We start from the raw sequence: 16,762 nt of genomic DNA, 5'->3' as shown, positions 1-16,762 counted from the left end.
AAAAAGTATTTATTTTTTTATGAAATGAAATATTTTCCAGGAGCCCTGTAGTACGCCACAATAATAACTTTCATCAATCAAAAATAACTCTTGGGATTGTTGACAGTTGACACCTTGAGTTCTGTTTTCCATACGACAATATATTAGAGGGTACAAACTATTACGAACGGATTGTTTTTTATACATACTCCAAATAACATTAGCCCACTTTAAGTGGCCTTTTCCGGTATCGTAAAAATTGCCAGGAGTTAAAAGAAGGACTCTCCAAATAACATTAGTGGAAGAAACTTTCATTCGATTCAACGCGGGACACCGATTTCTCTGATCGATTAACCATAAAACACGCAGCATGTTTTATTTGCCAGTTTTCGAAGAAAATTGTCTAAAAATCTGAATGACATACCAACCCACACATTCATGCTCTCTAGGGATCATTTTTTTTACTACGATATGAAAGTTAAGAAATAAAATACATACATTTCACCAATAACCTATAAAGCTGAAGGATTTCATAACAAAATCCTCCCAAAGCCAGTCAAGAACAGACTGATGGCTTTTTGCTACGGTTTTGTTTTTTTTTTACTTTTGCAGACAAAATCGAAAACGAAAAAAGCATAACATCGTGACAAAACGATAAAGGCTGGAAAAAAGAAGCGTATAAGGAGCTACGGCTACCATAAGACATGATCTCTTGATTGGCGTAAAATGCGGTTTCGACACATACGACACGCCAGCATTTATCGTCCTTGTCGTCCTTAGCAGGCAGCTCACGCGCACAGTGGACATTCTTGGTGGATAAGTAAAAAGAAACGACTGTAAAAAAAGTTTATATGCAGATGAAATAATTTAATGGTTTCTTGTGCAATGCACAGATCTATTATTTTTTATGTCAATTTTAAGGTATGCTGTACATTCCATATCAGAAACCAAATAGATATACCACAATTTATATGGAATACTACAAGACAAGATCTTCTTTCCTTTACAATGTCCGTTGAAACAATTCTACCTAAGTCTCTAGTTTGGCTTGTTTCTCTGCCCAGGATACTGTTAACACCGTGCATTTCCATGTCCAATCACCTTGTTCTCGTTCTCGTTCTCTTTCATCGAGCTGCTTTAGCTCCAGAAATACACAAGGAAGCACTAAACAAAATCTGTTCACGGTAGGTACGATCAAAAAATTATAGGGGCACGAAAGGTCGTCGTGTGCGCCAGCACAGCATTCTTTCATATTTTCCCTTATGAATTACCAGAGTAGACTCTTAAACATGCAAGCGAAGAGTGAATACCGGAAGATTTCTTGTCAAGTCACACACACACACACACACACACCAGCAGGATTGATATGTTTAGTTGATAGTAAAATGAAAAAAAATTGATCCCAACATGAAGGGCGACCAAGCGCCCCGGAGAGCAAAACTATAAAAACAGTCAAAAGCATAAGCCATTCACTAACCTGCAAGTCGTGATTTGAAGAAGGAAAAAAACAGCTGGCAATGGATACTTATCAACGAAAGGATCCGGTGAAAGCTGAAAGGAGGAACGAAATATCGCGAAAGAATGAACGAAAAAAGGAGGAACGACTCGTAAAAAAAATTTGTTGACGAGCGGAAGAAACAAAGCTCTAGCTGACATACGAAATCGCCAAAAAGCGTAATCCTCGAAACATTGGGATAATAGAGACTACCAGAAGAAGAAGACTACCAGGAATATCACGAAAGGTGATAAGTATTCCTAAATAAATAGCACGCAAGCAAAATTTTAAAGTAAGATTTTAACTACACGCAGTTTTTAACTACACGAATTCATTTCCAGCTAATGAGGTAACTTGAAAATACTTCAAAATATATAATGTTATGATTACCAAATAAGACTTATTATGTAATTGAATCGCATCAAAAACTCATCAGAAAATAATAACGAACCACGAAATTAGCTCATTTTAGCTAACGCCAACGACGAGACATCCTGCGATTTCTGCGGAAGCAGCGCTTTCCACGTCGTGTTAGTCGCTGCCTACCATCGTTAAAAAGTTAGTTTTCACTTTCGAGAACGTAGAATCTGAGCACCAAACCGAGCGACAGCATCACTTATCCCCGTCGGCCACAAATACATTAACGCCACGGATGGAATATTATAGTCCACTTCAAAACAAACTCATGTTAAAATCTCCCAGTCGAGACTGAGACCAAGAATTTGCACGTGCTCTTGACTTTGAATTTTACTCCATCATCCCAGAGTAAAGGAACACGAGGACACGAAGGATAAGTTTGCGACAACATTATCGTCTTCACCCAACTCCCATTCCAAACCAGGTCAGTCATAAGCGGACCAGACTGTGGAGCACAAATCACGCCAGCCGACCAAGCCAGAATGGAAAATGGATTTTCACGCGAAACCTTAAAACCCATTTGGAAACAGATGACGTGGCTCTGGTCGGAGTAAAATAGCTAAGCATAGAAAAATCAAATCCCTCAGTCTGTTCGCGGGGAAATTAATAAAAATAAAAACTTTGTTGAATTTTCTTCCAAAGAAATTTTTTAATTGCTCGTTGGATTCAGGCGAAATTTGCTTACCTTGATCAATCTAAAATTAATATTGATGGATGGAAAATTAAACTTGAGAATAACACTCGTTGAACTGAAATAAAGCGGATTTCTATTCCAAGCGGAAACACAACCGTCTAACATACCCGAAAAAGAAATATTTGATGGAAAACAACTGAGCGTAAACCAGGAAAGGGGAAAAAAAATCATCAGGTTTCTGGATTGGTGCGGAGAGATATTTAGTACGAAAAAGTTTGTTCAATTTTCCAAGCACACAATAATGTACGATAGAGGACCGAACAAAATGAATCGCCTTTCCGTTTCGAACGGGCTTTTAATGCTTTTCCACATTCAAAGTTCTGAGTGCGACTTTCGTTATTTATAGTGCCTTTCTAAAGCGAAAAACAATATATTCACACAATGGCAATACATGAAATGGACGTGATTGGGAGGACATTGGAGTAGAGAATGCATTGAACAAATAACCCGGGAATACCGACAGCTTGATTCAAGGGGTTCATCCGCTCGTTGAATGGAAATTGGGAATTTAGAATAGGATCGACACGTACAAAGCCAATTCGAGAGTGTCTCGTGTCAACGGAGTGGTGACGAAGAATAATAGACGCTCGGGAATGCATTTGGTGAAAATTCACATAGTTGCGTTTGGAGAACATGAAGAACAATAGAAAAACGCTGAAGAAAAAGAAATTCGAGATGGAAATAATCCAAAACCATACTTCCCGCAGAGGAGGAATTTGCGCATAACATTCTAGTGCTCAGTGGAACTGCACAAATTTACATAAAATTGCAGCTGCTCGTATTTTACTTACCGAGAGGAAAGAATCAATTGGTAAAATTCGAAATCTGTCCATAACTGGGTGAAACAATTTTCAGTTAAAAACATAATTTAAAAGTTAGTTTATGCGACGCATGTGTGAGTTCCAATTCAGAATATTCAATGCACATGCTCGATTCTCCAGTTATCAAGATGAAAAAAAAAACCCTCTACGAAATGGTTTCACCCTACCGTGCTTCTGTTCTCCGTCTGGTTTACCAACTGGTTGGAGTGTAATTTAATTAACCTGACCGTGACGAGGGCTCCCGGACCAAGAAGCCATTGGAACGTATCCGAGGATAGATCTGTTTCATAGTTGGTTTTTCTTTATCAGTTTTCGCCGACGCGCTTTGCGGCATCGTTCGACTTCCTTCAAATCCAATGACGAGAAAAACAAAAGCGCAGTTTTGCGGGGATTAGGAGCCGTTTCTCTTTCATACCGGGCTTTCATTCTTTTTAGTGGCAGGAAGATAACAATCTATCAATGAAACCATCCGCTTGCCCGAACGGAAAACTTTTGTACGAGAAACTGTGCACCCAACAATATGTACAGCCTTTCACTACGCCCCTCTTCTCTTCGTATCTGATGAAAATCCTACTCAAACTTACAGCCTTGTCTTACTTTATCACAAAAACGTCAGTCGATACGGGGTGTTGAATTCCAACGTTCCGTAACGTAATGCGCTACTAGAAGGAGGCTGGTGTCAATTATCCTTCCAGATCAACAGAAAACCCATACAAGTGCTGCTCGAAGGGAATTTGTTTATTTGGCCTCATTTTGAGCGTTTATATGAGTGAGTACTTGTGCCTTGTCGCTGTGTAGTAATAAAATTATTCAAGAAGCAACCATCTATCTCTTCGTTTTTATTCCTCAACGTCAACATCTTCGTCTTCTGTGGAGGGGAAGGCACAGTTAGTGGAATTGGCATTGACGAATGCTCGACAAATTTTTAATGTCGAAGCGAACCATCAACTAAGAAAGAAAATTAAATCACGAAATTTATTGATTTTTCAAATAGAAGGAAATGAAAATTGTTGCACGCAAAACCAAGCATGTACAAGGGATGCTAATAGAATCAATTTATTAATACAGTCAATTGGGTAAGGATGAGAGATCAATGTCAAGAGGTGAAATTGTTACATGCTTTTCAATCACAAATAAGAAAACAAAATACAGAAAATTGTTGTAACAAAATCTCTTTATCACCTACAGATGTCGTCAAATCTTATGAAAAGTGTTCGACAGAGAAATGTAAATACGTGCCGGTGATACAGTTCAGGTGACTTAACTACGAAAACGCAAACCTCTTCCATTCCCATAAAGACACACGATTCTTTCGTTCTTACTTCTTGAACCACAATTTTACTTTCTTCTTTTTTTTTTTTCTTGGTTTTCTTCACTAAATTACCACTTTCTACGTAGATCGAACAAAATTTAAAAGCCCAAATAACAGCTTGAATAAAATGAAAAATTCTCACCAGTTCCACCAGAGGATATTGTTCTGATCTCGCTTACCCCAATCTGTTTCAATCCAATTTTTGATGGCATCCTTTGTTCCATGATAATTCTGATAAACGTTCTCACCCCGTACGAAAGACGTCCTCGATGTGTTTGATAACACGAAATAAGGATTCTCTGTTGTTTGCCTTACGGCAACCTTGTTGATTCAGTAACGTGTCTGTACACTTGACCTTCAGTAATGTGTTTTTGCACTTGTGCCAACAACAGACCTGCCAACATGTGTTTTCAAAGTAGAGTTGGCTGCAAAGCGGATAAAATTCACTCGGTGGTGAGAAGAACATGTTTAACGAAAACAATGAGTTGCATCGTAGCCAGAAGGTTTGGAGTTCAAACTTTTTATTTGAACAAAAGTTCATTAAAGTTAAAAGATTAAAGTTTTAAAAACTGTTCTACCAACAAATCGTCGGTATTAAATTGATAAATGAGCAACGCAAGAAAAGGCTATAGTCATGATATAAATCGTTCCCAAATGCCTTTGGGCTGAAAAAAACAGCTCCAGCATAAAATTATAACTCTAACGGTGTGCACATAAATTGTTGAAACAGCTTCCATAATTTTGATATATAAGCCCACGAAGTTACAGAGGTTTATTGACGAATGTTTGGTAATGTTCGTGAAATATCGTTTCGAGTTTCACACTGATAGAATCTTATAATAAAATACGATGTAGTTTTTCCTTGGAAGCAAAGGCAAAGATTTTGGTGTTCGTAAAAATGTCTTTCCCATTTAATTACTGACCGAAAGAAGGGAAACTTTAAATTACATTCCGTAAAGTTTGTCGTCAACCAGATTGCATTTGTATCGAATTTATCTGGCTGGATAAAGGATTTGATTTTTCTGGCTGGATAAAGGATCTTTCAACCTCTCACACTTTGGATTGAGCACATGCAGCATCCTCTGCCGCAAAAAAGTGAGGCAGTAAACCTTGGCAATCTTCATTCCAGTATATCAGCTCACTCAGACGATATATTTGTCGCCATCGCTGCTCTAACCGCATCGAGACATTTCATTTTAATGTACATAGTGGAAACCATCAAACTCCGATTCCTGAATCAAAAGCTCCTCCGGAGAAAGGCTACCGCAGCATCCCACTGGCACCGTGCATTGCTCTTTTCACTCTTGCTCCCAGAATGCGGTTGAATACTTAGTTTTGAAGTCCAGAAAGATCGCCGAAAGCCGTGTCTGGAAGTTGGGTCGTTTTGCTGAGGTTGCCCCTTTAGTATGGATCGGGATGGACCAGGAAATGGTGGCTCAAGGGACATTCAACCATTGAAACTTTGGTCAAAAATAGTCGTGAGTCTGACTAGATTCGAGTTCCACTTAAATCTAGCAAGGCCGTTTTGGGGGGTCATGAACCTCACCGAAAGGTTTGAGTTGCTGTTTCTACGGTACAAGACGCTATTAATGACCAAGTCTTCGATTAATCTAGACTTGAAATGGTGCAGTATTTTCCAAAATAAACAGGAGTTTTAGAGTTTGGTCAGTACTCGTTAACTAGAATAACAACGTTATAACATGTAGGTTTGTCAATTCAATAAAGGAGTCCGTCGAGTGGCGATATGTGTGCAGGAAAGACAACTCCGACGTCGACTGCAGCCACAGCAAAGCAGCCATCACGCATTTCCTTTCGAATCCATTGTTCTTTCCAAGAACGGGTCGACAAATTGCACGTACAGACGTAACGCGAGATTCTACAACGAGAGCTTTGATTCCAAACAATGACATGGCAACACCATCGACTGCGCGGTGCTAGGACGCAACGATTTGTCGTTGTTATGTCTACTTCTCGAAATGGTGTCCTGCATATCAACTCTTTTGTTCTATCCTAATTTAGGAAATTTTTATTTACGTTTGGTCTAATGTTGTATAACTGGAAAGCCCAATCTCGATTAAAAAATCCATCAGTTTCCATCGGTGGAAAACAAGGTTTACAGCCAGCGATTAACGAGAAAAAAGAGCTTGAAAATGACGCACGTTTTCTATGCAGTTTTTATCCTTCAATAACACTGCACAGCATTACGATTCCAAAGATCGAGAACCTATAGAGCGGAAATATTATGATGATTTTGTTATTTGCTTCTATTTCAATTTCACGGAGTTTCATAACAGTTCCAGTAACATTTGTGGACTTTTTCTGATTCTTCTGGTTTTGAAAACCTGAATGTCTCATTCGACGTAATATTTGAAGTTCCAGTTCGGCAGTGCATCAGAGCGGACGTTAGCAGTGCATGAGGTTGCTGAAACAGTTAGCGGAAAAGTAAGGTTATCTTACGGCACGGGCTCGTGGTGACGCCGAGCTGGAGCTCAAGTCAGTGTTTGAGTCAATCAAGCGGACTACGAGTTTTGTGTCCTGGCGAACGGAAGGAATTATCCCTGCCGTGGACGGCGGGTGGACATATGGCTATTATAGCCGGTCCTAAAGGACGAGACCCTTCATAGGAGTTCGGACAAAGTCGGTACGCCTCTGATTACGAGTAAGGGAACAAATTGTTCGACTTAGCGTAGGAAGATATACCCCGACTCGCATACCGAAAGAAGAAGAAGAAAGGACGTCATATTGCAATTTCACTGTTGCCATTATCACATTCCGCATGCCACGAGGTATTTCGATACTTTAACGATCTTTTTGATTGATTTTGAACGATTTGACTTTAACGAAAGAATACGCTAGACCGTGTTAAGCGCTTCGTTCAATACTTAGCTTGAATTTGAATTCCAAACCAAGTTCGCCTCAAACCAGATTTTCCTCGAATCAGTTTCGGATTGTTTTCTCTAGAACTTGAATAAATTCTCATTTCATATTTTATCTGGCTGAAATAAGTATACGTATATAATAAGTATAAGGCGTCAAAACCAAGAGCAAAATTTCAAAATAACCAATAAAGAAAGCCCTGGAATATTGTTTTTCTTGGCAACACTGTTTGGCACGTGCTGATGGCATAATGTTTTTGTTTACATGCCGGCTTTTTACATAATAAGACTGTCAGTTCAAAATGCTACGAACCACGAATAGGTGTCCGCTCGTATTACGGCGATTTCGACATAGTAAATCTCACTGGGTAATTATAAAAGTGCTACCAAACTGATTTACACCATTCAAGGGCTTACCCTGGTTATGTTCACTTTCCATCCTGCAGTCTGAAAAACAAAAGAAACAGTTTCCCAAAGATCGAGCGCTTGCCAACTTTGACGACTTCTACGGTTCCGTGTTCGGCGCCCGATGGAAAAGTGTCCGAATCGCCCTTCAGTGTGAGCACAAATACGTGGCGCTTGTAAACCAATTCGGTGATACGGAGAAAACTATCGAACTACTCCAGTCGGATGGGGCGATCAATCTGCGTGATATCTACCTAGCTCGAAAGGATGCTTTGGCAAACGAAAACCAGCAACTGTTTACCGGAGGAAAGGTTTTCAAAATGGGTGACACCGTCGAAGCTTTCCGAGCGTCTCAACAGCAATCGGAAGCAGACACAATTTACCGAGCGGATCCCGGTTCGGCTCCGGACACTCTGGCATCGTCAAGCAACTCCTCGTCGGCGTCGCCGGTGGACGAAACGGAACAAGCTGTAGATTACAAAAAATCACTTGACAAAACACTTAAAGATGATTCTGAGATTGACTACCAGCGGCTGGTTGATCCGGCCGTAGGTACCGCGGCACTTCACGAGTTCGTTCCTGCGACCAAACTGAAAGGGATGGAAGATTATGTATTCGAATCCGAACACTACAAGTATTACAGCAACAGCACTGATTTTCCGCTCAACATAGAGATGGAAGATTCGTTCCGTATCCCCGAGACGCTACACCTTTATACCTACGAGCGGGCAAATGTATCCACATTTCGCAGCCCTCGGAAGTGTACCACGGGTGTGCTGTCGCATTTTCTCTTTGATGGAGCCTCCTGTTTACCTCCGCTGGCACTCGATGTCCAACCAGGTGACAGAGTGCTGGACGCTTGTGCTGCGCCAGGTGGAAAATCGTTATTGCTCCTTCAAACCCTTCTTCCCGGTACGATGGTTATGAACGATCTGCAGGAAAGCCGCTGCAATCGTATCCGCCGACTGATGCGCCAATATCTGTACGATTTCGACGATAAGGGGAAACAAAAGCGCTGCTTTATCACGCAGACGGACGCGCGCAATCTTCAGGAGTACTCCATGTACGATAGAGTGCTGGTCGACGTCCCATGCACGAACGATCGTCACTCGCTGATGGAGAACGATAACAACATTTTTAAGCCATCCCGAGTGAAGGAAAGGCTACGCCTGCCGGAGCTACAGGCAGCGATTTTGAGCAACTGTTTAAAGCTTTTGCGTCCAGGTGGCACGCTCGTTTACTCCACGTGTAGTTTAAGTCCGGTGCAGAACGATGGAGTTGTCCACATGGCACTGAGCAATGTGTTCAACGATATTGGGCTAACGGTAACAATCAAGTAAGATGATCATCTTAATTTCAAAAACATGTGATAACCCAATCATGTACCCCGTTTTTTCCGCAGGGACCTCAGCTTAATGGTGCAACCACTAGCCGATATCTTCAAATTTGCCAACCCGGCTACGTTAAAGTATGGGCAGCTTGTGTTACCGTTTTTACCGGCCAACTTCGGACCGATGTATATTTGCAAAATGGTTCGGAACGAGTAATAAAACCGGCACGTTAGTATGAAATACATGTTATTTGAGGGATAAAGAAAAACAAACGATATCACCATGGATTAGGTTTTCATTTTCTTCTTCTTCGGTTTAGCTGCTATCGGAGCGGGAGCCTTGAAGACAGTGCTGAAATAACAAAACGATAGGCATTAGGCTGAAGCTAAGGTGAGCAACGATTTTTTTTTCTCATAGCTTACTGGCAGGTGGTGCAAATTGGACTGAATTTGCAGAAAATCGAAAGACAAACCGAACACACGTAACCAATGTCGATGAGTTCTCGGTGGCAGAAACATGCGGCACGGTAGTCCACCTTAACCGGTGGCGGTAGTACTAGTTTGCAACGCATTTGAGGATCTGGAAGAAATACCCACTAAAAACATGTGTTTCCGGTTAGTTGAATATGATTAAAACCAGTTGAACGTTTTGTCATACCAAAAGATACTGTAAAAACCCATCCAATTGCTCCAGCCGGAGGTACTGCCCGCCGGTAATATCGCATCCTTGCTGCAGCAAGCTGAGAGCTTTATCCAGGGCGCATACGTCTATGACCACGCCTTGCTTTTGTGCAGTGAAAAACACGTTCATGTAGGTCATGTACTGCGACGCACACTCGTTACTTCCAGTAACGACCAGCACACGGGAGTTGATCTTGGCACCGGGGGCTTTGTTACGGTTTATCTACAAACATTATAGAACATAACTTTGTGGTTACCGTAAGTTAAGGATTCTTACGATTCATACCCTTGCAATGTAGCACAGCGCCATCGACATGCTTCCGGCGAGCAGAGACTCCGTAGGCGTCGTTAGCCGCGGTGCATTATTGATCAGATTGGCCAACTTCTGCTTGATAGTTTTCTCCACCAATGTAAACACTTCGTACTGTCCATCAACCTGCCGGATGTCCAAAGGTTTTCCGGGTGTAGGGTAAAGGAATTCCCTGCAGTTTAACGTGAAAGAAGGATGAGCAAAAGCTAGAAGACACGTTGGAAGGTGGTGAAAACTTACGTCGCGTGATGATGGCAGGCCAAGACGGCCAACTTATTTTGAGCCTTCTGCATCAGATGGGCATTTGCAAAGGCCACGATCGAGTCGAGACATTGTGTGAGATTGTGCGGCTTCTGGCGAATTATTCGCTGGGACGGGTTGGTGTCCAGCACAATGACCAGCAGGCTGGCGTCTTTATTCTCTGTAAAAACGGAGGAAAACGTGTGAATGGAAGATGGACAGAAAACATAAGCCCGAACCACTTACCATCCATTTTGCGACTGTACAGTTTGTTTGGTAAACCAGTGCGGTTAGAGATGCAACGAGTTTGAGAACCTAGCATAGGTTCAGCTAGTTCCTAACAATGGAATCGGTAGGTTCGCTCAGTTCCAAGCAATGGTGGAACCATTTGGATTTGTGCATTTAAAAAAACTGCTAATCAAAATCCAAATTCTACTTTGGACTTTTAAGAGGCGAAAGAAGCTACACGGTCCAAAGCCTGTATGAGCCATATATACTACTACTTAATTACTAGTCAAATCGTAACATTTCTTTCTCAATAGCGCATATTTTATTGCATTTGCATTTTATCTGTGGTTTTAGATTCTGTATCAAACAACTATCATCATGTTTCGTATTACAACAGCTACAGAATGCCACGCTATACGTGTACGTCGTTTACAAAATAACACTCCTTTTCTTTATTCCATTCGAACATTTATTTAAAATAAAAACATTTTATCACATACATACTGCTATCTGGGAAATAGGGGACATTTAAAAAGGGATGCTGGTACGAAGTTAAAAATGGAAGAAAATATATTTAACCCGGCTGACTAACCCCATGTTTATGTAGAACCTTACAAAATGAAACCCCCTCGAGGGATGACTTCCTATTAGACAAAAAACGTGCGCAAACGCCACTTCGTCAAACGCCACATGAAGCTTAGCCTGGCATGGGTTCTAATTCTATTCCGTTGCTAGTTGTATCGTCTTCGAGAACTTAGTTTGAACAGATGGCCATCCCACTCCAACCGGAATTGGAGGTCAATTTTGGCACCGCGAGAAACTCTTGTGGTTTTTGATCATCTTCAAATGACACCTAAAAAGCAGAGAAGAAGCGATTTTGAGACTATTTTACACGACGCTTTCCAAGGGCAAAACCACTTACCCAAGTGTTTTGCAAGAGTTCACGATGATGATGCGCGTTGGCGCAGATTTCCGTCAGATCGGAATTGAAGTCGATCAGCAAGCTTCGGGGTTCGCCGGTGTTGCTGGCTTCCTCTTCCCCACCGCTAGCGCTCGACGATGACCCCGTGGATCCTGCCGTCTTCTGGGCCAACTCGCCACTTCCGCCGCCCAGCTCGCGCTCCATACGCTGCTCGAGGTCTTTCCGCTTGCGCTCGGCGTGGAACTGCTTGTTCTGCCAGATCTGGAACGCGCGCTCGAAGCTTCGGGCTACAGTCAGCGTGACCGTCTGGGCCATCTTGCGCTTCTGACACAGGAACGCGTGGCACACGAGTGGCCCCTCGAGGTTGATCTCTTCCGCCGTGCGCCGGAAGCACATCTCCTTCACCTCCGCCTCGGAGCCGAGCGTGCAGCCCACGAAAGCGAACACGTGATCGTGGTTGGCGTCGGCGGAACAGTACGAGATCTGGTAGATGGACACTTGCAGCAACGTTTCGCCCGTCGTGGTGTCGACCATTTCGATCCCTTTCGGTGAAATTGCCAGCGAAACGCGTTGAAGTTTTTTGTTACCTTTTGATGACAGAAAGAAAAAAGCTCCATGAGTGGGTTCTCTCTTGGCCTAAGATCATCCTTTACCTTTAGCTGCCGTGATAATGGCCTTCACCGCCTCAGCCGTGGCATTTTCCGACCTCGGCGTTTGCACAGGGGTGTTGCCCAGGTACTTCACGCTGTAGTTGATGGCCTCGTTCGAACCATCTTCCAGTTCGTCGTGGTTCTCGGAGAAATCCCGGATGCTGTTGGCCAGAGCGAGCTCCTCGCACAATTCTATAAAGGACAATGCAATAGATACACATTCAGAAAGAGCTCAAAGAATATTTTATTTATATTCGTCCTTTTAAATTTTATAACAATCTTGCTTAAAGTTATAAAATTATCTTGCCCTCTATACCAAGCCATCAATCTCTTTTACTCTAAGTGCAATTATGCTCTCAGTTAGCAAAAATCCTCTCGTTTCACTTGCATCATTACGCATAGGTGTTTATGCTAAATAAATTGCAAATAGCATATTTTCTGTGCCCTACCTGCCCGATGTAGATCACCGGCCATAATTTGTATATTAAACAGACAGGTCGTGCGTTTGAACAGGTCATGCAAATCACGTCCGGTTGCAATTTTTTTTTTGCCTATCATTTTCACTGCATCACGGCACCTCCAGTTCAGGTTCAGTAGGCTCGTGTTCTGATATCACGAGCAATTGCTGTCTGATTGACAGGTTTGCATGGGCTGACGGAAAATGAAAACACAAAGAAAATCGATAAGCGGACAAATTTAAATGCCCATAGCACCTCAAACTTGGCACCGATGTGAAAGGATAGGGAAAGCTAGTCGGGATCATAATGAGCCTTTTCCTTCAAGTCATTTTTCCCGCTCGGTTGCCTTGGAGTCCGGCTAATCGGTGACGGATGTCGCATTTGCACTCTTCGTTGCGTAATTTGTGGTCGGTGGCTAGTTGGCGAGAGCATAATTATGCTACCTTAGCCGGGTAAGATCGATTTATCAAGTTGGAGAGGTTCTTTCTCACTTAACATCTTCTCCATACTAAGCAACATTGTTGCAGGTGATGAAGATGCAGCCTGATGCACTACAAGTTTTCAGTGTTTATATCTTTGTTGCACAGCCTTTTCTGTTCTGTTAAGTATAAGTTTCTGTTAAGTTCTGTTAAGTATAACAAGTAAATTGAATAATGATATAACTTGCAAAATAAAAATAATTTCAAGATTTTTGTAAAAAAATATTATTTCCACCTTTAAAACCATGTCGTTGAACAGAGATAAATTGTCTATCGTTTGAGCTTTTTTCGCTTCAATGGTTTGGTCCGTTGATAGGATTTCTCATTTTGAAAACATACTATTGCTTTTTAAAACACGCTGAGCGTTGTTCGAATATTTATTTGCTCCATCGGATTGTGAATTGCCCTTGTGAAGGCCCTTCTAGAAGCTTACAGATTTTATTTGTGAGCAATTTATTGCTTGATAGAGTAGAGGAAAACTGAAACGTGATTTCATTTCAAAATTTTAAATTTATTAAAAGTAATTTAGCTAGTGATCATTGTTGAATACAATAAAGTTGTTTCTATGCACAACAACTTTGAAACAAATTCTTGTTTCCAATATATAAATGGCCAAAGAGAACATAACCGAACATATCATCAAATACTTTTTAAAGCTCCACAATAATCCAAAAATCCGATACTCTTTCACAAAAATATTTTATATGTATATTTTATAACAAACTGCAATAAAAATAAGTTTAATGTAGCTGAAGTTATGTATGTGTCTGAGTTAGCTGTATATTTTTAAATAAAAAAGTATAGTTTTAAGATACAATTAAATCAGGAATCCGAAAGCGCGGGCCGAATACCTTAAACGATGTTTTAATGTTTTCAAAGTAGTACCATTTTGAATAGAGTGGCAAAAGATAATATATTTGAAATTTTATCGTTACACTTTTTAAAACATTTTCATACTTATTTTTGCTCAATTTTGATTTGTTTTTAAGGTATAAAAAGAACACCTCGTTCAACAATTCTAAGCTTCATGTTTCATCTTCATGGGAAGAAATGGGCTGGTTGAAATCAGTTGGCGGGCTGAATTTGACCCACGGGCCGGACTTTGTCGACCCCTGACTTAAATGTTAATTTTTGAACAGTTGTTTGAATTGTGTAGCGAACATTATACACTTTTGTTTTTTCGTTCAATTTTCAAATTTGAGCAAAGTAAGTTGTTTGTTTTACGACAACATTTAACGATTTTAATTGGCGTTTGTCTTTTTGCAATGTGTGTTTTTCCGAAGATTACATTTGAGATTAGAGAATTATTGATAGAATTGATAAAACATCATAAAATTCACAAAACATCATAAATTTAAATTTCAACATATCACGTACAAAAGGTCATCAGCGACAGGTATTGGCACATTGATGCGCCCACAATCGAACGATGGGCGGGATGAGATGAATGGCGGCACGGAGCTCCATCTGGAGCGGCGAGATTATTTAATCACCGTTGCGCTCCGGGAGCCTATGACCCGAACGGTAATCGGGACGGCTCTCGAACACTTCCCTGACAACACGGTCTGCAATCGGCGCAGGTCATTGTGCAACGGATGGACGCCCCAAAAGTGCATCGGAGGCGCCTGATGCTTCCCTATCCATAGCTTTTTGGTTGTTTTTTTTTTTTGACGGTACACGTCGCTGACCTTCGCTGGTGGATTGCGGTCCACCGGTTCCGGCAGCAATTGGAGGTCCAATTTGATGGTGGATAATTCATCTATAAATTTTCTCTCTCGCTGAAGGATATCGCTTCTCTAATGCATCACGTGATGAGTATGAGTGATGGCCGGCGGCAGTCGGTGCACCAACAGTTCAAACCAACAAGCGAACGAAAACTTCAGCCGTCTTAGTTCGAGATCTCGGATGCGATCCCCGTCGTTGTTGGTGGCTTTTTGTTCGGCCGCCTTTAACGCAATTAAATTACGATCGATTACGTCGATCAAATGATCGAACGCGCGTGTGTGAGGTGATGTTTTCGCTTTTCGTGGAAATCTTTATATCGCAGTCATCGCGCACATAATCGCTTTACGAAGCCCCGAAATCCATTCCGATCGTTCCGCCATGCGGTTACGTTCGCGAGAAAAGCGCCGCACACCTGCGCTGCGGATGAGGGTGGTGGTAATGCAATCGCATTTCTCCTCCCAAAACAACGGAGTCGATCGATCGAGACGATCGCAATATGATGTATCACTATCGGCATTTGCGTGCTCCATGCGACACTTACGCGCCAGGTATTTGCAAAAGACAAAGCTGCCCAAAAAAAAAACAACCAAATGGATTTATGTGACCGAAAAAACCATTTTAAAAATTATGCATCTCAAGGCGCCCGAAACAAATGATGGTTGCTTAAAATCCCACCCTTCAAAAAACAAACGAATGGTCGTCCATAGCCTTGTTAATGCATTTATTACATTTATCGGCAATTTGGCTGCGCGATCTACTTTGTTTTAAGTTGTGAATCGCGAATCACCGGAGCTAATGTTTAACAGCCCAAAGAACATTGAAAATCCTTGTTTCACAATTCTGCCTACGATTACCAAAGCAAAAAACAACAAGAATCCAGTTTACGAAAGAGAATGGTTATATACGTGCATGGTTACCAAATAGTGAACCATTCCAGCGTTTCGAAACTCCGTTGCCACTCGTTAGGTGCCACGGTTTGAGTGGTCTTTTATTAGATATAATTTTCCAACCCGAAGAGAATGTGCGGGGATTTTCTTAAGTGTTTCATTTTTCTATCGTATTTCGATTAAACCTAATTGATTGATTAATTTAAAAAAGTGGGGTTTTCACTTCACCTCCTAGTTTTGCAATTCGTTTAATCGATCGAGAAATAATTAGTTTTTGCTCAACACTGTACCGCATAGAAACCAACCAGCAACGATTGGCCAGAGCGACCACAATACTTACTCTTGTGCTTGGAGCTATTTTTCCAGATGCTCTTGAAAAAGGCCATGATCGACGATCGGTTTGTGCGCTGTGTGACGGCTGTGAAGGACGAAGGAGACACGAGACACACAAGAAAAAGAACACACTTCGGCTGGAAATGGCATGCAATGAAAAATCACCCATAAAATTAACGTCTATCGATTATTCACTCGTTCAAACGCGTGCCGCGAAGATGATCGATTCAACGCGCTTTTCCAAGGTCCACATTCGCGATCGATCGGGAGATGAAAAGTGAGAAAATTCGGAAAACTCTATTGGCAGGAGAGCCGTCGCGTCTCCGCGCACCGCTCGGTACTTTTCTCACTTCACTCTCGACGACTTTACAGCGCGGACTATTGTTTCGATACGCAACAATGATTCCTTCGTCAAAACCTGTTGCACACGGACGCACTTGTGGGGCAAATGGGGCAAGAAAAAAAAATGCACACAACTGTGGACATCGATCGATCCCTTTAGCGGGGATGAGGATCCAAA

At 41.6% G+C, this 16,762-nt stretch overlaps 3 protein-coding genes across 3 annotated transcripts; 1 reads left to right on the top strand and 2 right to left on the bottom strand.

The window, feature by feature from the left end:
* Window positions 1–7,890: 7,890 nt before the first annotated feature.
* Window positions 7,891–9,977, top strand: LOC131293913 (5-methylcytosine rRNA methyltransferase NSUN4). The gene is made up of 3 exons (XM_058321966.1): window positions 7,891–7,962; window positions 8,041–9,335; window positions 9,402–9,977. Exons 1-3 carry the CDS (start codon window positions 7,897–7,899, stop codon window positions 9,544–9,546), a joined length of 1,506 nt encoding a protein of 501 aa, XP_058177949.1. The 5' UTR covers window positions 7,891–7,896; the 3' UTR covers window positions 9,547–9,977.
* Window positions 9,560–10,813, bottom strand: LOC131293612 (general transcription factor IIH subunit 3). Its single transcript, XM_058321691.1, has 6 exons — window positions 10,807–10,813; window positions 10,561–10,741; window positions 10,297–10,492; window positions 9,988–10,233; window positions 9,753–9,925; window positions 9,560–9,681 (listed from the first exon to the last, which is right to left on the bottom strand). Exons 1-6 carry the CDS (start codon window positions 10,811–10,813, stop codon window positions 9,618–9,620), a joined length of 867 nt encoding a protein of 288 aa, XP_058177674.1. The 3' UTR covers window positions 9,560–9,617.
* Window positions 10,814–11,542: 729 nt separating this feature from the next.
* LOC131281632 (low density lipoprotein receptor adapter protein 1-A-like) lies at window positions 11,543–16,295 on the bottom strand. The gene is made up of 4 exons (XM_058310975.1): window positions 16,250–16,295; window positions 12,364–12,552; window positions 11,711–12,297; window positions 11,543–11,641 (listed from the first exon to the last, which is right to left on the bottom strand). The coding sequence occupies exons 1-4, from the start codon at window positions 16,293–16,295 to the stop codon at window positions 11,543–11,545; spliced, it is 921 nt and encodes a 306-aa protein (XP_058166958.1).
* Between the last annotated feature and the right edge of the window lie 467 nt (window positions 16,296–16,762).

The sequence above is a fragment of the Anopheles ziemanni genome, chromosome 2 (genome assembly GCF_943734765.1).
Source record: "Anopheles ziemanni chromosome 2, idAnoZiCoDA_A2_x.2, whole genome shotgun sequence".
Classification (NCBI taxonomy): Eukaryota; Metazoa; Arthropoda; class Insecta; order Diptera; family Culicidae; genus Anopheles; species Anopheles ziemanni.
The sequence above is the reverse complement of the archived record's forward strand: the minus strand, read 5'-3'. Positions and strand labels throughout refer to the sequence as shown.